General features: G+C 34.2%; 5 protein-coding genes across 5 annotated transcripts; all 5 read left to right on the top strand.

The window, feature by feature from the left end:
• Nucleotides 1-4230: 4230 nt before the first annotated feature.
• On the top strand, nucleotides 4231-5915 carry LOC111469289 (exopolygalacturonase-like). Its single transcript, XM_023114507.1, has 4 exons — nucleotides 4231-4377; nucleotides 4461-4760; nucleotides 5053-5571; nucleotides 5669-5915. Exons 1-4 carry the CDS (start codon nucleotides 4231-4233, stop codon nucleotides 5912-5914), a joined length of 1212 nt encoding a protein of 403 aa, XP_022970275.1. The 3' UTR covers nucleotide 5915.
• A 2010-nt stretch (nucleotides 5916-7925) lies between these two features.
• On the top strand, nucleotides 7926-9609 carry LOC111469287 (exopolygalacturonase-like). Its single transcript, XM_023114506.1, has 4 exons — nucleotides 7926-8070; nucleotides 8153-8454; nucleotides 8747-9265; nucleotides 9363-9609. The coding sequence occupies exons 1-4, from the start codon at nucleotides 7926-7928 to the stop codon at nucleotides 9606-9608; spliced, it is 1212 nt and encodes a 403-aa protein (XP_022970274.1). The 3' UTR covers nucleotide 9609.
• Nucleotides 9610-11613: 2004 nt separating this feature from the next.
• On the top strand, nucleotides 11614-12233 carry LOC111469267 (polygalacturonase-like). Its single transcript, XM_023114486.1, has 2 exons — nucleotides 11614-11760; nucleotides 11844-12233. Exons 1-2 carry the CDS (start codon nucleotides 11614-11616, stop codon nucleotides 12210-12212), a joined length of 516 nt encoding a protein of 171 aa, XP_022970254.1. The 3' UTR covers nucleotides 12213-12233.
• Nucleotides 12234-14863: 2630 nt separating this feature from the next.
• On the top strand, nucleotides 14864-16598 carry LOC111469286 (exopolygalacturonase-like). Its single transcript, XM_023114505.1, has 4 exons — nucleotides 14864-15010; nucleotides 15094-15393; nucleotides 15686-16204; nucleotides 16302-16598. The coding sequence occupies exons 1-4, from the start codon at nucleotides 14864-14866 to the stop codon at nucleotides 16545-16547; spliced, it is 1212 nt and encodes a 403-aa protein (XP_022970273.1). The 3' UTR covers nucleotides 16548-16598.
• Nucleotides 16599-18502: 1904 nt separating this feature from the next.
• On the top strand, nucleotides 18503-20237 carry LOC111469285 (exopolygalacturonase-like). The gene is made up of 4 exons (XM_023114504.1): nucleotides 18503-18649; nucleotides 18733-19032; nucleotides 19325-19843; nucleotides 19941-20237. The coding sequence occupies exons 1-4, from the start codon at nucleotides 18503-18505 to the stop codon at nucleotides 20184-20186; spliced, it is 1212 nt and encodes a 403-aa protein (XP_022970272.1). The 3' UTR covers nucleotides 20187-20237.
• Nucleotides 20238-20773: the final 536 nt, after the last annotated feature.

Below are 20773 nucleotides of genomic sequence, written 5' to 3' on the forward strand. Positions count from 1 at the left end.
TGTGAATGTTTGATTAATCCACCACACCTAAATGGTGTGAAAGTTATCTTATTTATAATCAAATGAATTACAAGGATATGGAAATAGTAATAAATGGAAATAACAATAAATGGAAAGATACCTATGATAATAAAGCAAATATTAGATATTTGCCTTATAATAAAATATCAAATATAATATATATGGTAAACTATAATTTATTACTATATATCCTTAACAAAAAGTAATTAACATCTCCTTATACGAAATTTAGATCAACCAAGAGATAAGGCTAGAATTAGATTATCTTTTACGATCGAAGATCTAAAGCAAGATTTGGAAACCTTGTTCTAAATTGAGTCACTCCACAATCTAACTTGATCAAAGCTTGATTGAATGGTTCGGGTGCAATTCTACCACAAGAATTGCTTGAAACTTAGAAATGGCAAATATGATGCTCGGATTTCTAAGGGAAACGTCTCAATTTGAGATCTGAATTACATTCATCCACGAATATGAATTTTACACAACATATTGTGGGTATTTATAGTCTCCCGACAAAAGATGTTTGTGGACGGGATTTATTCGACATGTTTGTGGATGGGATTTATTCCCGATCCCCTTTAATCTCCACAAAGAATAAGTCAATTTGACCATTTGACTTTTACATAATTTATGAAATTAATCTAATAAATGTTGATGTGCTTGAGCGGCTAATTTGATAGACTTGAAATTAATTGAATTCTCTCACGTAGGTGCGAATTCTATTGTTGACATATTTTTTTTAATCTTCCTGGCAATAGGTCCATTTGTTTCATCACCTTCTTTCCATCAACTCTTTTGAAATTTTTTGATCAAATGTAAATGTTCCATAAATCTATCTGCCACATGCTTCATCTTCGGCCAACAAAAGTGTTTATGCAACATCTTATAAACTTTATTAATCCTAAGATGTCCCATTAAGGCACCACCATATGCTTCTCTCAAAAACAAATCTTTTATAGAGAATTTAGGAATACAAAACATACTCTTAGTAATTAAAAAATTATGAAACACATAATAATCATCTACCACTTTTTTTGCAAGACAAGATGCATAAATAGTTCTTAAGTCTTGGTCATCTCTATATAATTCAATAATATGCTCAACTCCAAATTTTTTTGCAGTAAGAGAAGTAAAGAGATCATACCTTTTAGATAACACATGAGCTACTCTATTATCCTTACCGTGCTTATACTTGATGACATACGAAAATGTTTCAATAAATTCCACCCACTTTGCATGTCTACGGTTCAGTTTGCTTTGACCCTTCACATAATTCAAGTTTTCATGATCAAAGTGGATGACAAATTCTCTAGACCATAAGTAGTGTTGCGGCACATGCAATATATGAACTACAAACAATTCTTTATCATAGGTAGGGTATTTCAATGTTTCCCCATTTAGTTTTTCACTAAAATACACAAACGGCTTTTCATCTTGAATTAAAACAACACTTATTATGACCAAACCACATGCATCACATCCAATTTCAAAAGTTTTATAAAAGTTAGGCAAAACAAATAATGATGCATTGCTTAATTTGTTCCTAAGCAAATTGAATGCATTCTCTTGCATTCCTCCCCATTTAAAAACAACATTCTTTTTCACTAAGTCATTCAATAGTTCAGTTATGGTTCTAAAATCATTTAAAAATCTCTTATAGAGGTTAGCTAACTCATGAGAACTTCGAAATTTACGTGCACTTTTTGGTGTTGGCAAATCCATAATGAATTTAACTTTGTCTCTATCCAAAGCTACTCTACTTTTACCAACTATGAAGCCAATAGAGTGAACTTTTTCCATGCAAAAACTACCCTTATTAAAATTAAATTTCTCTTTTCTATGTGTAATCAAAACTAATTTAACATGCCCCACATGCTTAAGCAAAATCTTCAAATAAATTATAATATCATCAATATAAACAACAACATGTTTTCTCATATATTTTCTCAAAACATTATATATTAAGCGCATAGGTGTACCAGGAGCATTAGTTAACCTAAAAGGCATAACAAGCCATTCATACAATCCAAACTTAATATTGAAAGTTGTTTTCCATTCATCTTCTACATGTATTATAATTTGATGATATCCAGATTTCAAAATAATCTTTATAAACAGACACGAATCATGCAATAAATCAAGTATATCGTCTAACCAAGGAATAGGATGTCGATACTTTACTGTGATTTTGTTGATGACTTTATTATCCATGCATATGCGCCAAGTTTCATCTTTCTTTGGAACGAATAAGTCTCGTATAGAACATGAACTCAAACTTTCTTGTACATAGCCTTTCTCCATGAGCTCCTCCACTTGCTTTTGAATTTCTTTTGTCTCGGTTGGATTGACTCTATAAGCTGGCTTATAAAGAATGATAGTCCTTGGAATGAAGTCTATTTTATGTTCAGTACTTCTAATGGGAGGTATTTCTTTATCTTGAAACAAGTCTTCAAATTCCAGTAAAAGAGATTGTAAAACACTAGGTAAAGCCAAGTTGTTATAGTTAGAGACCAAATATCCTCCATTGTACATAAGTACAAAGATCGATTTTTGTGAAAGCCTTCTCACCTCTCCAACTGTAGCCAAATAACTCTCCCTCTTCCTTTTTTCATCAATTTCATCACTTTTTTCATTCTTCTTTTTTTCTCTTTTATTTCTCTCTATTGACATTAGAGGGGACTAATCAAGTGAGTCGTATCCTTAAATCTATATTTTTCGTCAATGGTGTACATTCGGTTGCAATTTTTAGACCAGTCTTGAAAAATAGTCTGTTTTAGATTAGAAAATTAAGTGACAATTATTAATCTGTATTCTAGGAATTTACATTTAATATCAAATTATCTAACTATTTATCTCAATTTCTAAACTGTTCTACCGTACTTAGCTTTACGAAAAAATGTCGATAATCCTAGAAAAATTAAATATCAAAAGTAGCTAAATGTTCTAAGTGTTTACTCTACAAGAACTTATAAAAATTGGCCAAAATTCGTGGTAAATAAGGGCATAAAAAAAAAAACGACAAATATTGGAAGAGAGAGAAGATAATAAAAACTTTGTATCCATAAATGCTCTGTCTCATGTTTTCAAGCCTTAAGATATTTGTTGCTCGCGAGTTGAGATATCTTTTCAGACCTACCTCAGTTATTTGGATCATAAACTTATTCAACCCAAACAACCGTGGTTAAATTATGTTTAGAATGATATCTAAGAAGAAAAATGGATACGAAGATTTTTGGAAATGGAAAATGGTGCCTCATGTTGAAGCTTTGGGCCGGAGTTTGAAACTTGAATCCGGCAACTGATTCCCTTGACATTCCTCTGCATCACTGTGATATGGCTACATTTCCAACTTGTCATGAATTGCTTCTATGAGTGAAATTTGTCCGCACAAATTAACACGGTTCCTTTTAGCAATTTTTTTTTTCCTTACTCAGATGTCTCCTAAGATGTAACCTCATCCCTAGAATTTGGACCGGGATTTGTAATCCAAATTTGGCACCCGATGGCCCCCACAATCCCTATGCTTCTTCAATGATATGGTCATACTATTTACTTGTTTTGAATTGCCTCTAAAACTGAAAAGTATACCTAAAAATCACATTACCTATCTTTGGTGGCTCAATCATAAGATTCAAAAGTTAGGCATGTTTAGTTTGGAGCATCCTTCTATTAGGCGACATCTTGTAATTTTTTTAATAATCATTTGAATAAAGACAAAGTACGCTAAAAATATTTCATCGAGTTTGAAATTTCGTCCTACCCACCCAAAAAAAAAAAAAAAAAAATCTAACATTGAAATCAATGTATCTCGAAGTGCATCTTGTAATAGGAACTTCATTTGTACAAGGCTAGCATTAATTCGTGGCCGTAAAGCTTGTTTCCTTCCAGAAAAAGTACTTCGATGGGTTTGGCCAATGCCTAGTTTCTTTGAAATTCAACTGTTCATAGGCGAGTGAGAGAGATATTGCAACCCAACCATTAATGAACAACTTAGCAAAACAATAAACAAGGTTTAGTTATCAATTATGTTCGGATTAAGAGAGGGAGATGGAACCATAACTTCTGTTAGTTCCATCCCAACTCCATTTCTATTCTTCAATTGGCATTATTAAATACATAAAGGTTCCAAATCTAGAACCAAATATCATTGTCTCTCACTAGTCTTCAAGGAATATACATAACAAAAGAAAAGAAAGCAAGGGCATCATGAGTACGATCAAATCGAGTTTCTTGGTTGCTACAATTTTGATGCTATTATTGTTAGATTTTACCGTCGATGCTCAATCTAGTGCCGATGTTGTTTTTCCTTTGAAAAGATATGGTAACATAGTGCCTGGTACTGACATCACGAAGGTAAATATACAGTATGAACATCAATATTATCACTCGTTGAGTTGATCGATTGTTTGCTAATTTTTGTTACTTGTGACATGTAGGCTTTAGCAAATGCATGGAAGGATGCATGCACGTCCAATCGTTCTAGTGCGATTGTTATTCCGGGAGGGATATATAAAGTAAAGGAAGGGATATTTAAAGGACCTTGTAATAGCCCAATTGACTTTCAACTTGGAGGAACATTGCAGGCACCAAAAAGTCTTCAGGGAGATAATTGGATTACTTTTGAACATATTGATAGATTGACATTGTCCGGTGAAGGAGTTTTTGATGGCCAAGGAAAGGCAGCTTCGAAAAAGAATGATTGCCATAAACACATAAATTGTGCCCAACTTCCCATTGTAAGCAATATGCCTTCACCTTTCCTTCTCAATATCGTGCATCTTGTTGTTTTTAGATGTCTTCTCTAATCTTCTAACATTTATAATTTGGTAAACGTTCTTCATTTTCTAGAGGATAATTTTTAACCATAATAAAAAATAAATAAAAAATCATCTAAAGGAGTGAAATTCTTTCCGAGTTTTCGATTTTATTGGGTTTCGTTAAAATTTTTGGCTTCATTACTGATAGCAAGAACTTCATTCGGTTAAATTCTTTCTCACAAAATATTATTTGATTATACAAAATGTTTAGAGTTTGAGGTTCAACTTCATCACCAATTCAATCGTGAAGAGAATAACGTCACTTGATAGCAAGAACTTCCATATCAACGTCCTCGGCTGCAACAACCTCACATTCCATAATGTCAATATAACTGCACCAGAAAACAGTCCCAACACCGATGGAATACACATCGGTCGATCAAATAGGATCGCAATCACAATGTCCAAAATTGCAACCGGAGATGATTGCATTTCTCTTGGAGATGGAAGCAAACAAATTAACATCACCAACGTGACATGTGGGCCAGGACATGGCATAAGCATCGGAAGTCTTGGAAGATACACTAACGAAGAACCCGTTGAAGGTGTCATCGTAAACAACTGCACGATAATTAACACCACTAATGGTGTCAGGATCAAAACGTGGCCAGCTTCTGCTGCTAGCGGCACCGCCACCAATATGCAGTTTTTGGACATTATAATGGTCAATGTTAGCAACCCTATTCTAATTGACCAAGAGTATTGTCCGTGGAATCAGTGCAATCGGAAGGTATTGATCGCATTCTCAAAGCTTTGATTGATTTTGTCACTATAACTTTCACAAATAAACCACTTACAGAAATTTGTTGTCTCATTTTTATTTTCAGATTCCTTCGAAAATTAAGATTAGTAAAGTGAGCTTCAAGAACATTAGAGGAAGTTGTGCAACCCCAGTGGCAATCAAACTTATTTGCAGCCGTCACTTACCATGTGACGAAGTAAAAGTCGGTGACATTGACCTCACTTACAATGGAATAAATGGTCCTATTACATCTCAGTGCACGAATGTGAGACCCATCATTTCAGGAAAACAGAACCCTAAAATCTGTTCATCTCCTTATGTTGTCCCATGAATTGTTGATTGTCATAGTACTTCAAACTAAGCGATAACCTTAATTAAAAGAAGACAGCTCTATCCATTTTAATTTCTGTCTTTTTAGTTTCTTTTGTTGTACTTTTCGAAATATAAATCATGGTCAAATGTTTGAAGGAAGTCTTGTGTCCTGAACAGTGTAACGTTTTTATTACTTCGACGTTATAAAATAAAATGGTTTTACTCTTGTTTTTTCGTTTTAGATTTGAATTCCGAATAAGACAATGTAACGTTAAGGACTATTATAAAAAAAAAAACCATTATTTCAAAAAAAAAAGAACAAACAAACAAACAAAATCTGTAACCATAAAGAATATCTAACTCCCCTCCCTATTGGCAACCCTAAACAGTTAAAAATTTTCGAGACCAAATCGATAAGTCAGATCGAATGTCCTAACTATATTCGTTGGATATCGCACGGATCCATCAATATTGTGAAAGGAGAATTGACATTAGAGGGGACTAATCAAGTGAGTCGTATCCTTAAATCTATATTTTTCGTCAATGGTGTACATTCGGTTGCAATTTTTAGACCAGTCTTGAAAAATAGTCTGTTTTAGATTAGAAAATTAAGTGACAATTATTAATCTGTATTCTAGGAATTTACATTTAATATCAAATTATCTAACTATTTATCTCAATTTCTAAACTGTTCTACCGTACTTAGCTTTACGAAAAATGTCGATAATCCTAGAAAAATTAAATATCAAAAGTAGCTAAATGTTCTAAGTGTTTACTCTACAAGAACTTATAAAAATTGGCCAAAATTCGTGGTAAATAAGGGCATAAAAAAAAACGACAAATATTGGAAGAGAGAGAAGATAATAAAAACTTTGTATCCATAAATGCTCTGTCTCATGTTTTCAAGCCTTAAGATATTTGTTGCTCGCGAGTTGAGATATCTTTTCAGACCTACCTCAGTTATTTGGATCATAAACTTATTCAACCCAAACAACCGTGGTTAAATTATGTTTAGAATGATATCTAAGAAGAAAAATGGATACGAAGATTTTTGGAAATGGAAAATGGTGCCTCATGTTGAAGCTTTGGGCCGGAGTTTGAAACTTGAATCCGGCAACTGATTCCCTTGACATTCCTCTGCATCACTGTGATATGGCTACATTTCCAACTTGTCATGAATTGCTTCTATGAGTGAAATTTGTCCGCACAAATTAACACGGTTCCTTTTAGCAATTTTTTTTTTCCTTACTCAGATGTCTCCTAAGATGTAACCTCATCCCTAGAATTTGGACCGGGATTTGTAATCCAAATTTGGCACCCGATGGCCCCCACAATCCCTATGCTTCTTCAATGATATGGTCATACTATTTACTTGTTTTGAATTGCCTCTAAAACTGAAAAGTATACCTAAAAATCACATTACCTATCTTTGGTGGCTCAATCATAAGATTCAAAAGTTAGGCATGTTTAGTTTGGAGCATCCTTCTATTAGGCGACATCTTGTAATTTTTTTAATAATCATTTGAATAAAGACAAAGTACGCTAAAAATATTTCATCGAGTTTGAAATTTCGTCCTACCCACCCCAAAAAAAAAAAAAAAAAAAAAAATCTAACATTGAAATCAATGTATCTCGAAGTGCATCTTGTAATAGGAACTTCATTTGTACAAGGCTAGCATTAATTCGTGGCCGTAAAGCTTGTTTCCTTCCAGAAAAAGTACTTCGATGGGTTTGGCCAATGCCTAGTTTCTTTGAAATTCAACTGTTCATAGGCGAGTGAGAGAGATATTGCAACCCAACCATTAATGAACAACTTAGCAAAACAATAAACAAGGTTTAGTTATCAATTATGTTCGGATTAAGAGAGGGAGATGGAACCATAACTTCTGTTAGTTCCATCCCAACTCCATTTCTATTCTTCAATTGGCATTATTAAATACATAAAGGTTCCAAATCTAAAACCAAATATCATTGTCTCTCACTAGTCTTCAAGGAATATACATAACAAAAGAAAAGAAAGCAAGGGCATCATGAGTACGATCAAATCGAGTTTCTTGGTTGCTACAATTTTGATGCTATTATTGTTAGATTTTACCGTCGATGCTCAATCTAGTGCCGATGTTGTTTTTCCTTTGAAAAGATATGGTAACATAGTGCCTGGTACTGACATCAGAAGGTAAATATACAGTATGAACATCAATATTATCACTCGTTGAGTTGATCGATTGTTTGCTAATTTTTGTTACTTGTGACATGTAGGCTTTAGCAAATGCATGGAAGGATGCATGCACGTCCAATCGTTCTAGTGCGATTGTTATTCCGGGAGGGATATATAAAGTAAAGGAAGGGATATTTAAAGGACCTTGTAATAGCCCAATTGACTTTCAACTTGGAGGAACATTGCAGGCACCAAAAAGTCTTCAGGGAGATAATTGGATTACTTTTGAACATATTGATAGATTGACATTGTCAGGTGAAGGAGTTTTTGATGGCCAAGGAAAGGCAGCTTGGAAAAAGAATGATTGCCATAAACACATAAATTGTGCCCAACTTCCCATTGTAAGCAATATGCCTTCACCTTTCCTTCTCAATCTCGTGCATCTTGTTGTTTTTAGATGTCTTCTCTAATCTTCTAACATTTATAATTTGGTAAACGTTCTTCATTTTCTAGAGGATAATCTTTAACCATAATAAAAAATAAATAAAAAATCATCTAAAGGAGTGAAATTCTTTCCGAGTTTTCGATTTTATTGGGTTTCGTTAAAATTTTTGGCTTCATTACTGATAGCAAGAACTTCATTCGGTTAAATTCTTTCTCACAAAATATTATTTGATTATACAAAATGTTTAGAGTTTGAGGTTCAACTTCATCACCAATTCAATCGTGAAGAGAATAACGTCACTTGATAGCAAGAACTTCCATATCAACGTCCTCGGCTGCAACAACCTCACATTCCATAATGTCAATATAACTGCACCAGAAAACAGTCCCAACACCGATGGAATACACATCGGTCGATCAAATAGGATCGCAATCACAATGTCCAAAATTGCAACCGGAGATGATTGCATTTCTCTTGGAGATGGAAGCAAACAAATTAACATCACCAACGTGACATGTGGGCCAGGACATGGCATAAGCATCGGAAGTCTTGGAAGATACACTAACGAAGAACCCGTTGAAGGTGTCATCGTAAACAACTGCACGATAATTAACACCACTAATGGTGTCAGGATCAAAACGTGGCCAGCTTCTGCTGCTAGCGGCACCGCCACCAATATGCAGTTTTTGGACATTATAATGGTCAATGTTAGCAACCCTATTCTAATTGACCAAGAGTATTGTCCGTGGAATCAGTGCAATCGGAAGGTATTGATCGCATTCTCAAAGCTTTGATTGATTTTGTCACTATAACTTTCACAAATAAACCACTTACAGAAATTTGTTGTCTCATTTTTATTTTCAGATTCCTTCGAAAATTAAGATTAGTAAAGTGAGCTTCAAGAACATTAGAGGAAGTTGTGCAACCCCAGTGGCAATCAAACTTATTTGCAGCCGTCACTTACCATGTGACGAAGTAAAAGTCGGTGACATTGACCTCACTTACAATGGAATAAATGGTCCTATTACATCTCAGTGCACGAATGTGAGACCCATCATTTCAGGAAAACAGAACCCTAAAATCTGTTCATCTCCTTATGTTGTCCCATGAATTGTTGATTGTCATAGTACTTCAAACTAAGCGATAACCTTAATTAAAAGAAGACAGCTCTATCCATTTTAATGTCTTTTTAGTTTCTTTTGTTGTACTTTTCGAAATATAAATCATGGTCAAATGTTTGAAGGAAGTCTTGTGTCCTGAACAGTGTAACGTTTTTATTACTTCGACGTTATAAAATAAAATGGTTTTACTCTTGTTTTTTCGTTTTAGATTTGAATTCCGAATAAGACAATGTAACGTTAAGGACTATTATAAAAAAAAAAACCATTATTTCAAAAAAAAAAGAACAAACAAACAAACAAAATCTGTAACCATAAAGAATATCTAACTCCCCTCCCTATTGGCAACCCTAAACAGTTAAAAATTTTCGAGACCAAATCGATAAGTCAGATCGAATGTCCTAACTATATTCGTTGGATATCGCACGGATCCATCAATATTGTGAAAGGAGAATTGACATTAGAGGGGACTAATCAAGTGAGTCGTATCCTTAAATCTATATTTTTCGTCAATGGTGTACATTCGGTTGCAATTTTTAGACCAGTCTTGAAAAATAGTCTGTTTTAGATTAGAAAATTAAGTGACAATTATTAATCTGTATTCTAGGAATTTACATTTAATATCAAATTATCTAACTATTTATCTCAATTTCTAAACTGTTCTACCGTACTTAGCTTTACGAAAAATGTCGATAATCCTAGAAAAATTAAATATCAAAAGTAGCTAAATGTTCTAAGTGTTTACTCTACAAGAACTTATAAAAATTGGCCAAAATTCGTGGTAAATAAGGGCATAAAAAAAAACGACAAATATTGGAAGAGAGAGAAGATAATAAAAACTTTGTATCCATAAATGCTCTGTCTCATGTTTTCAAGCCTTAAGATATTTGTTGCTCGCGAGTTGAGATATCTTTTCAGACCTACCTCAGTTATTTGGATCATAAACTTATTCAACCCAAACAACCGTGGTTAAATTATGTTTAGAATGATATCTAAGAAGAAAAATGGATACGAAGATTTTTGGAAATGGAAAATGGTGCCTCATGTTGAAGCTTTGGGCCGGAGTTTGAAACTTGAATCCGGCAACTGATTCCCTTGACATTCCTCTGCATCACTGTGATATGGCTACATTTCCAACTTGTCATGAATTGCTTCTATGAGTGAAATTTGTCCGCACAAATTAACACGGTTCCTTTTAGCAATTTTTTTTTTCCTTACTCAGATGTCTCCTAAGATGTAACCTCATCCCTAGAATTTGGACCGGGATTTGTAATCCAAATTTGGCACCCGATGGCCCCCACAATCCCTATGCTTCTTCAATGATATGGTCATACTATTTACTTGTTTTGAATTGCCTCTAAAACTGAAAAGTATACCTAAAAATCACATTACCTATCTTTGGTGGCTCAATCATAAGATTCAAAAGTTAGGCATGTTTAGTTTGGAGCATCCTTCTATTAGGCGACATCTTGTAATTTTTTTAATAATCATTTGAATAAAGACAAAGTACGCTAAAAATATTTCATCGAGTTTGAAATTTCGTCCTACCCACCCCAAAAAAAAAAAAAAAAAAAAATCTAACATTGAAATCAATGTATCTCGAAGTGCATCTTGTAATAGGAACTTCATTTGTACAAGGCTAGCATTAATTCGTGGCCGTAAAGCTTGTTTCCTTCCAGAAAAAGTACTTCGATGGGTTTGGCCAATGCCTAGTTTCTTTGAAATTCAACTGTTCATAGGCGAGTGAGAGAGATATTGCAACCCAACCATTAATGAACAACTTAGCAAAACAATAAACAAGGTTTAGTTATCAATTATGTTCGGATTAAGAGAGGGAGATGGAACCATAACTTCTGTTAGTTCCATCCCAACTCCATTTCTATTCTTCAATTGGCATTATTAAATACATAAAGGTTCCAAATCTAAAACCAAATATCATTGTCTCTCACTAGTCTTCAAGGAATATACATAACAAAAGAAAAGAAAGCAAGGGCATCATGAGTACGATCAAATCGAGTTTCTTGGTTGCTACAATTTTGATGCTATTATTGTTAGATTTTACCGTCGATGCTCAATCTAGTGCCGATGTTGTTTTTCCTTTGAAAAGATATGGTAACATAGTGCCTGGTACTGACATCACGAAGGTAAATATACAGTATGAACATCAATATTATCACTCGTTGAGTTGATCGATTGTTTGCTAATTTTTGTTACTTGTGACATGTAGGCTTTAGCAAATGCATGGAAGGATGCATGCACGTCCAATCGTTCTAGTGCGATTGTTATTCCGGGAGGGATATATAAAGTAAAGGAAGGGATATTTAAAGGACCTTGTAATAGCCCAATTGACTTTCAACTTGGAGGAACATTGCAGGCACCAAAAAGTCTTCAGGGAGATAATTGGATTACTTTTGAACATATTGATAGATTGACATTGTCAGGTGAAGGAGTTTTTGATGGCCAAGGAAAGGCAGCTTGGAAAAAGAATGATTGCCATAAACACATAAATTGTGCCCAACTTCCCATTGTAAGCAATATGCCTTCACCTTTCCTTCTCAATCTCGTGCATCTTGTTGTTTTTAGATGTCTTCTCTAATCTTCTAACATTTATAATTTGGTAAACGTTCTTCATTTTCTAGAGGATAATCTTTAACCATAATAAAAAATAAATAAAAAATCATCTAAAGGAGTGAAATTCTTTCCGAGTTTTCGATTTTATTCGGTTTCGTTAAAATTTTTGGCTTCATTACTGATAGCAAGAACTTCATTCGGTTAAATTCTTTCTCACAAAATATTATTTGATTATACAAAATGTTTAGAGTTTGAGGTTCAACTTCATCACCAATTCNCCGCCACCAATATGCAGTTTTTGGACATTATAATGGTCAATGTTAGCAACCCTATTCTAATTGACCAAGAGTATTGTCCGTGGAATCAGTGCAATCGGAAGGTATTGATCGCATTCTCAAAGCTTTGTTTGATTTTGTCACTATAACTTTCACAAATAAACCACTTACAGAAATTTGTTGTCTCATTTTTATTTTCAGATTCCTTCGAAAATTAAGATTAGTAAAGTGAGATTCAAGAACATTAGAGGAAGTTGTGCAACCCCAGTGGCAATCAAACTTATTTGCAGCCGTCACTTACCATGTGACGAAGTAAAAGTCGGTGACATTGACCTCACTTACAATGGAATAAATGGTCCTATTACATCTCAGTGCACGAATGTGAGACCCATCATTTCAGGAAAACAGAACCCTAAAATCTGTTCATCTCCTTATGTTGTCCCATGAATTGTTGATTGTCATAGTACTTCAAACTAAGCGATAACCTTAATTAAAAGAAGACAGCTCTATCCATTTTAATGTCTTTTTAGTTTCTTTTGTTGTACTTTTCGAAATATAAATCATGGTCAAATGTTTGAAGGAAGTCTTGTGTCCTGAACAGTGTAACGTTTTTATTACTTCGACGTTATAAAATAAAATGGTTTTACTCTTGTTTTTTCGTTTTAGATTTGAATTCCGAATAAGACAATGTAACCGTAAGGACTATTATAAAAAAAAAAAAAAACCATTACTCTCCCCTCCCTATTGGCAACCCTAAACAGTTAAAAATTTTCGAGACCAAATCGATAAGTCAGATCGAATGTCCTAACTATATTCGTTGGATATCGCACGGATCCATCAATATTGTGAAAGGAGAATTGACATTAGAGGGGACTAATCAAGTGAGTCGTATCCTTAAATCTATATTTTTCGTCAATGGTGTACATTCGGTTGCAATTTTTAGACCAGTCTTGAAAAATAGTCTGTTTTAGATTAGAAAATTAAGTGACAATTATTAATCTGTATTCTAGAAATTTACATTTAATATCAAATTATCTAACTATTTATCTCAATTTCTAAACTGTTCTACCGTACTTAGCTTTACGAAAAATGTCGATAATCCTAGAAAAATTAAATATCAAAAGTAGCTAAATGTTCTAAGTGTTTACTCTACAAGAACTTATAAAAATTGGCCAAAATTCGTGGTAAATAAGGGCATAAAAAAAAACGACAAATATTGGAAGAGAGAGAAGATAATAAAAACTTTGTATCCATAAATGCTCTGTCTCATGTTTTCAAGCCTTAAGATATTTGTTGCTCGCCAGTTGAGATATCTTTTCAGACCTACCTCAGTTATTTGGATCATAAACTTATTCAACCCAAACAACCGTGGTTAAATTATGTTTAGAATGATATCTAAGAAGAAAAATGGATACGAAGATTTTTGGAAATGGAAAATGGTGCCTCATGTTGAAGCTTTGGGCCGGAGTTTGAAACTTGAATCCGGCAACTGATTCCCTTGACATTCCTCTGCATCACTGTGATATGGCTACATTTCCAACTTGTCATGAATTGCTTCTATGAGTGAAATTTGTCCGCACAAATTAACACGGTTCCTTTTAGCAATTTTTTTTTTCCTTACTCAGATGTCTCCTAAGATGTAACATCATCCCTAGAATTTGGACCGGGATTTGTAATCCAAATTTGGCACCCGATGGCCCCCACAATCCCTATGCTTCTTCAATGATATGGTCATACTATTTACTTGTTTTGAATTGCCTCTAAAACTGAAAAGTATACCTAAAAATCACATTACCTATCTTTGGTGGCTCAATCATAAGATTCAAAAGTTAGGCATGTTTAGTTTGGAGCATCCTTCTATTAGGCGACATCTTGTAATTTTTTTAATAATCATTTGAATAAAGACAAAGTACGCTAAAAATATTTCATCGAGTTTGAAATTTCGTCCTACCCACCCAAAAAAAAAAAAAAAAAAAAAAATCTAACATTGAAATCAATGTATCTCGAAGTGCATCTTGTAATAGGAACTTCATTTGTACAAGGCTAGCATTAATTCGTGGCCGTAAAGCTTGTTTCCTTCCAGAAAAAGTACTTCGATGGGTTTGGCCAATGCCTAGTTTCTTTGAAATTCAACTGTTCATAGGCGAGTGAGAGAGATATTGCAACCCAACCATTAATGAACAACTTAGCAAAACAATAAACAAGGTTTAGTTATCAATTATGTTCGGATTAAGAGAGGGAGATGGAACCATAACTTCTGTTAGTTCCATCCCAACTCCATTTCTATTCTTCAATTGGCATTATTAAATACATAAAGGTTCCAAATCTAAAACCAAATATCATTGTCTCTCACTAGTCTTCAAGGAATATACATAACAAAAGAAAAGAAAGCAAGGGCATCATGAGTACGATCAAATCGAGTTTCTTGGTTGCTACAATTTTGATGCTATTATTGTTAGATTTTACCGTCGATGCTCAATCTAGTGCCGATGTTGTTTTTCCTTTGAAAAGATATGGTAACATAGTGCCTGGTACTGACATCACGAAGGTAAATATACAGTATGAACATCAATATTATCACTCGTTGAGTTGATCGATTGTTTGCTAATTTTTGTTACTTGTGACATGTAGGCTTTAGCAAATGCATGGAAGGATGCATGCACGTCCAATCGTTCTAGTGCGATTGTTATTCCGGGAGGGATATATAAAGTAAAGGAAGGGATATTTAAAGGACCTTGTAATAGCCCAATTGACTTTCAACTTGGAGGAACATTGCAGGCACCAAAAAGTCTTCAGGGAGATAATTGGATTACTTTTGAACATATTGATAGATTGACATTGTCAGGTGAAGGAGTTTTTGATGGCCAAGGAAAGGCAGCTTGGAAAAAGAATGATTGCCATAAACACATAAATTGTGCCCAACTTCCCATTGTAAGCAATATGCCTTCACCTTTCCTTCTCAATCTCGTGCATCTTGTTGTTTTTAGATGTCTTCTCTAATCTTCTAACATTTATAATTTGGTAAACGTTCTTCATTTTCTAGAGGATAATCTTTAACCATAATAAAAAATAAATAAAAAATCATCTAAAGGAGTGAAATTCTTTCCGAGTTTTCGATTTTATTGGGTTTCGTTAAAATTTTTGGCTTCATTACTGATAGCAAGAACTTCATTCGGTTAAATTCTTTCTCACAAAATATTATTTGATTATACAAAATGTTTAGAGTTTGAGGTTCAACTTCATCACCAATTCAATCGTGAAGAGAATAACGTCACTTGATAGCAAGAACTTCCATATCAACGTCCTCGGCTGCAACAACCTCACATTCCATAATGTCAATATAACTGCACCAGAAAACAGTCCCAACACCGATGGAATACACATCGGTCGATCAAATAGGATCGCAATCACAATGTCCAAAATTGCAACCGGAGATGATTGCATTTCTCTTGGAGATGGAAGCAAACAAATTAACATCACCAACGTGACATGTGGGCCAGGACATGGCATAAGCATCGGAAGTCTTGGAAGATACACTAACGAAGAACCCGTTGAAGGTGTCATCGTAAACAACTGCACGATAATTAACACCACTAATGGTGTCAGGATCAAAACGTGGCCAGCTTCTGCTGCTAGCGGCACCGCCACCAATATGCAGTTTTTGGACATTATAATGGTCAATGTTAGCAACCCTATTCTAATTGACCAAGAGTATTGTCCGTGGAATCAGTGCAATCGGAAGGTATTGATCGCATTCTCAAAGCTTTGATTGATTTTGTCACTATAACTTTCACAAATAAACCACTTACAGAAATTTGTTGTCTCATTTTTATTTTCAGATTCCTTCGAAAATTAAGATTAGTAAAGTGAGCTTCAAGAACATTAGAGGAAGTTGTGCAACCCCAGTGGCAATCAAACTTATTTGCAGCCGTCACTTACCATGTGACGAAGTAAAAGTCGGTGACATTGACCTCACTTACAATGGAATAAATGGTCCTATTACATCTCAGTGCACGAATGTGAGACCCATCATTTCAGGAAAACAGAACCCTAAAATCTGTTCATCTCCTTATGTTGTCCCATGAATTGTTGATTGTCATAGTACTTCAAACTAACCGATAACCTTAATTAAAAGAAGACAGCTCTATCCATTTTAATGTCTTTTTAGTTTCTTTTGTTGTACTTTTCGAAATATAAATCATGGTCAAATGTTTGAAGGAAGTCTTGTGTCCTGAACAGTGTAACGTTTTTATTACTTCGACGTTATAAAATAAAATGGTTTTACTCTTGTTTTTTCGTTTTAGATTTGAATTCCGAATAAGACAATGTAACCGTAAGGACTATTATAAAAAAAAAAAAAAAAACATTACTCTCCCCTCCCTATTGGCAACCCTAAACAGTTAAAAATTTTCGAGACCAAATCGATAAGTCAGATCGAATGTCCTAACTATATTCGTTGGATATCGCACGGATCCATCAATATTGTGAAAGGAGAATTGACATTAGAGGGGACTAATCAAGTGAGTCGTATCCTTAAATCTATATTTTTCGTCAATGGTGTACATTCGGTTGCAATTTTTAGACCAGTCTTGAAAAATAGTCTGTTTTAGATTAGAAAATTAAGTGACAATTATTAATCTGTATTCTAGAAATTTACATTTAATATCAAATTATCTAACTATTTATCTCAATTTCTAAACTGTTCTACCGTACTTAGCTTTACGAAAAATGTCGATAATCCTAGAAAAATTAAATATCAAAAGTAGCTAAATGTTCTAAGTGTTTACTCTACAAGAACTTATAAAAATTGGCCAAAATTCGTGGTAAATAAGGGCATAAAAAAAAACGACAAATATTGGAAGAGAGAGAAGATAATAAAAACTTTGTATCCATAAATGCTCTGTCTCATGTTTTCAAGCCTTAAGATATTTGTTGCTCGCCAGTTGAGATATCTTTTCAGACCTACCTCAGTTATTTGGATCATAAACTTATTCAACCCAAACAACCGTGGTTAAATTATGTTTAGAATGATATCTAAGAAGAAAAATGGATACGAAGATTTTTGGAAATGGAAAATGGTGCCTCATGTTGAAGCTTTGGGCCGGAGTTTGAAACTTGAATCCGGCAACTGATTCCCTTGACATTCCTCTGCATCACTGTGATATGGCTACATTTCCAACTTGTCATGAATTGCTTCTATGAGTGAAATTTGTCCGCACAAATTAACACGGTTCCTTTTAGCAATTTTTTTTTTCCTTACTCAGATGTCTCCTAAGATGTAACATCATCCCTAGAATTTGGACCGGGATTTGTAATCCAAATTTGGCACCCGATGGCCCCCACAATCCCTATGCTTCTTCAATGATATGGTCATACTATTTACTTGTTTTGAATTGCCTCTAAAACTGAAAAGTATACCTAAAAATCACATTACCTATCTTTGGTGGCTCAATCATAAGATTCAAAAGTTAGGCATGTTTAGTTTGGAGCATCCTTCTATTAGGCGACATCTTGTAATTTTTTTAATAATCATTTGAATAAAGACAAAGTACGCTAAAAATATTTCATCGAGTTTGAAATTTCGTCCTACCCACCCAAAAAAAAAAAAAAAAAAAAAAATCTAACATTGAAATCAATGTATCTCGAAGTGCATCTTGTAATAGGAACTTCATTTGTACAAGGCTAGCATTAATTCGTGGCCGTAAAGCTTGTTTCCTTCCAGAAAAAGTACTTCGATGGGTTTGGCCAATGCCTAGTTTCTTTGAAATTCAACTGTTCATAGGCGAGTGAGAGAGATATTGCAACCCAACCATTAATGAACAACTTAGCAAAACAATAAACAAGGTTTAGTTATCAATTATGTTCGGATTAAGAGAGGGAGATGGAACCATAACTTCTGTTAGTTCCATCCCAACTCCATTTCTATTCTTCAATTGGCATTATTAAATACATAAAGGTTCCAAATCTAAAACCAAATATCATTGTCTCTCACTAGTCTTCAAGGAATATACATAACAAAAGAAAAGAAAGCAAGGGCATCATGAGTACGATCAAATCGAGTTTCTTGGTTGCTACAATTTTGATGCTATTATTGTTAGATTTTACCGTCGATGCTCAATCTAGTGCCGATGTTGTTTTTCCTTTGAAAAGATATGGTAACATAGTGCCTGGTACTGACATCACGAAGGTAAATATACAGTATGAACATCAATATTATCACTCGTTGAGTTGATCGATTGTTTGCTAATTTTTGTTACTTGTGACATGTAGGCTTTAGCAAATGCATGGAAGGATGCATGCACGTCCAATCGTTCTAGTGCGATTGTTATTCCGGGAGGGATATATAAAGTAAAGGAAGGGATATTTAAAGGACCTTGTAATAGCCCAATTGACTTTCAACTTGGAGGAACATTGCAGGCACCAAAAAGTCTTCAGGGAGATAATTGGATTACTTTTGAACATATTGATAGATTGACATTGTCAGGTGAAGGAGTTTTTGATGGCCAAGGAAAGGCAGCTTGGAAAAAGAATGATTGCCATAAACACATAAATTGTGCCCAACTTCCCATTGTAAGCAATATGCCTTCACCTTTCCTTCTCAATCTCGTGCATCTTGTTGTTTTTAGATGTCTTCTCTAATCTTCTAACATTTATAATTTGGTAAACGTTCTTCATTTTCTAGAGGATAATCTTTAACCATAATAAAAAATAAATAAAAAATCATCTAAAGGAGTGAAATTCTTTCCGAGTTTTCGATTTTATTGGGTTTCGTTAAAATTTTTGGCTTCATTACTGATAGCAAGAACTTCATTCGGTTAAATTCTTTCTCACAAAATATTATTTGATTATACAAAATGTTTAGAGTTTGAGGTTCAACTTCATCACCAATTCAATCGTGAAGAGAATAACGTCACTTGATAGCAAGAACTTCCATATCAACGTCCTCGGCTGCAACAACCTCACATTCCATAATGTCAATATAACTGCACCAGAAAACAGTCCCAACACCGATGGAATACACATCGGTCGATCAAATAGGATCGCAATCACAATGTCCAAAATTGCAACCGGAGATGATTGCATTTCTCTTGGAGATGGAAGCAAACAAATTAACATCACCAACGTGACATGTGGGCCAGGACATGGCATAAGCATCGGAAGTCTTGGAAGATACACTAACGAAGAACCCGTTGAAGGTGTCATCGTAAACAACTGCACGATAATTAACACCACTAATGGTGTCAGGATCAAAACGTGGCCAGCTTCTGCTGCTAGCGGCACCGCCACCAATATGCAGTTTTTGGACATTATAATGGTCAATGTTAGCAACCCTATTCTAATTGACCAAGAGTATTGTCCGTGGAATCAGTGCAATCGGAAGGTATTGATCGCATTCTCAAAGCTTTGATTGATTTTGTCACTATAACTTTCACAAATAAACCACTTACAGAAATTTGTTGTCTCATTTTTATTTTCAGATTCCTTCGAAAATTAAGATTAGTAAAGTGAGCTTCAAGAACATTAGAGGAAGTTGTGCAACCCCAGTGGCAATCAAACTTATTTGCAGCCGTCACTTACCATGTGACGAAGTAAAAGTCGGTGACATTGACCTCACTTACAATGGAATAAATGGTCCTATTACATCTCAGTGCACGAATGTGAGACCCATCATTTCAGGAAAACAGAACCCTAAAATCTGTTCATCTCCTTATGTTGTCCCATGAATTGTTGATTGTCATAGTACTTCAAACTAACCGATAACCTTAATTAAAAGAAGACAGCTCTATCCATTTTAATTTCTGTCTTTTTAGTTTCTTTTGTTGTACTTTTCGAAATATAAATCATGGTCAAATGTTTGAAACTACTAAAGGCATTCCAAGAGTTGTAACATTCATACTTAATGTCATAATTAACCATTATGTAATTGTAACTTAAAATAAATAAAAAATCCTAAAAACTCTAAATTACTCTAAATTGTAACCCACCTAAAATTTATAACCATCAAACTTCATTCTTCTTCAATGTGGCATGAATTGAAACATCTTTTGATAATTTTGACAACCTTTTCTTCACATATTCATTGAAGTATATTGTATGATTGATGTTTTTAGGTTCATATCAAAATCTCTCCCAAGTTTAGTCATTCATCGGATTCCACAATCCCGTTCTAAGGGTGGAGAATAGTGGAGAAGACACTAATGGTGGTTCAAAACCGGTTCGTGAGGAAAAAGAAACTTGAGTGACACAATGTTAGTATTCAAACTAACTGAGTTTTAATGCTTTTGAACATGCTAGCTAATTCACTATAATT

This window comes from Cucurbita maxima, unplaced genomic scaffold (genome assembly GCF_002738345.1).
Source record: "Cucurbita maxima cultivar Rimu unplaced genomic scaffold, Cmax_1.0 Cma_Scf00039, whole genome shotgun sequence".
Classification (NCBI taxonomy): domain Eukaryota; kingdom Viridiplantae; phylum Streptophyta; class Magnoliopsida; order Cucurbitales; family Cucurbitaceae; genus Cucurbita; species Cucurbita maxima.

Excerpts from the sequence above, each read along its gene's own strand:
- LOC111469285 (XM_023114504.1), top strand. The coding sequence starts at position 18,503 with ATGAGTACGATCAAATCGAGTTTCTTGGTTGCTACAATTTTGATGCTA. Across the intron at positions 18,650-18,732 it reads CTGGTACTGACATCACGAAG|GCTTTAGCAAATGCATGGAA; the intron begins GTAAATATACAG and ends TGTGACATGTAG. Across the intron at positions 19,844-19,940 it reads GGAATCAGTGCAATCGGAAG|ATTCCTTCGAAAATTAAGAT; the intron begins GTATTGATCGCA and ends TTTTATTTTCAG.
- LOC111469287 (XM_023114506.1), top strand. The coding sequence starts at position 7,926 with ATGAGTACGATCAAATCGAGTTTCTTGGTTGCTACAATTTTGATGCTA. Across the intron at positions 8,071-8,152 it reads GCCTGGTACTGACATCAGAA|AGGCTTTAGCAAATGCATGG; the intron begins GGTAAATATACA and ends CTTGTGACATGT. Across the intron at positions 9,266-9,362 it reads GGAATCAGTGCAATCGGAAG|ATTCCTTCGAAAATTAAGAT; the intron begins GTATTGATCGCA and ends TTTTATTTTCAG.
- LOC111469286 (XM_023114505.1), top strand. The coding sequence starts at position 14,864 with ATGAGTACGATCAAATCGAGTTTCTTGGTTGCTACAATTTTGATGCTA. Across the intron at positions 15,011-15,093 it reads CTGGTACTGACATCACGAAG|GCTTTAGCAAATGCATGGAA; the intron begins GTAAATATACAG and ends TGTGACATGTAG. Across the intron at positions 16,205-16,301 it reads GGAATCAGTGCAATCGGAAG|ATTCCTTCGAAAATTAAGAT; the intron begins GTATTGATCGCA and ends TTTTATTTTCAG.
- LOC111469289 (XM_023114507.1), top strand. The coding sequence starts at position 4,231 with ATGAGTACGATCAAATCGAGTTTCTTGGTTGCTACAATTTTGATGCTA. Across the intron at positions 4,761-5,052 it reads ATTGTGCCCAACTTCCCATT|AGTTTGAGGTTCAACTTCAT; the intron begins GTAAGCAATATG and ends CAAAATGTTTAG. Across the intron at positions 5,572-5,668 it reads GGAATCAGTGCAATCGGAAG|ATTCCTTCGAAAATTAAGAT; the intron begins GTATTGATCGCA and ends TTTTATTTTCAG.
- LOC111469267 (XM_023114486.1), top strand. The coding sequence starts at position 11,614 with ATGAGTACGATCAAATCGAGTTTCTTGGTTGCTACAATTTTGATGCTA. Across the intron at positions 11,761-11,843 it reads CTGGTACTGACATCACGAAG|GCTTTAGCAAATGCATGGAA; the intron begins GTAAATATACAG and ends TGTGACATGTAG.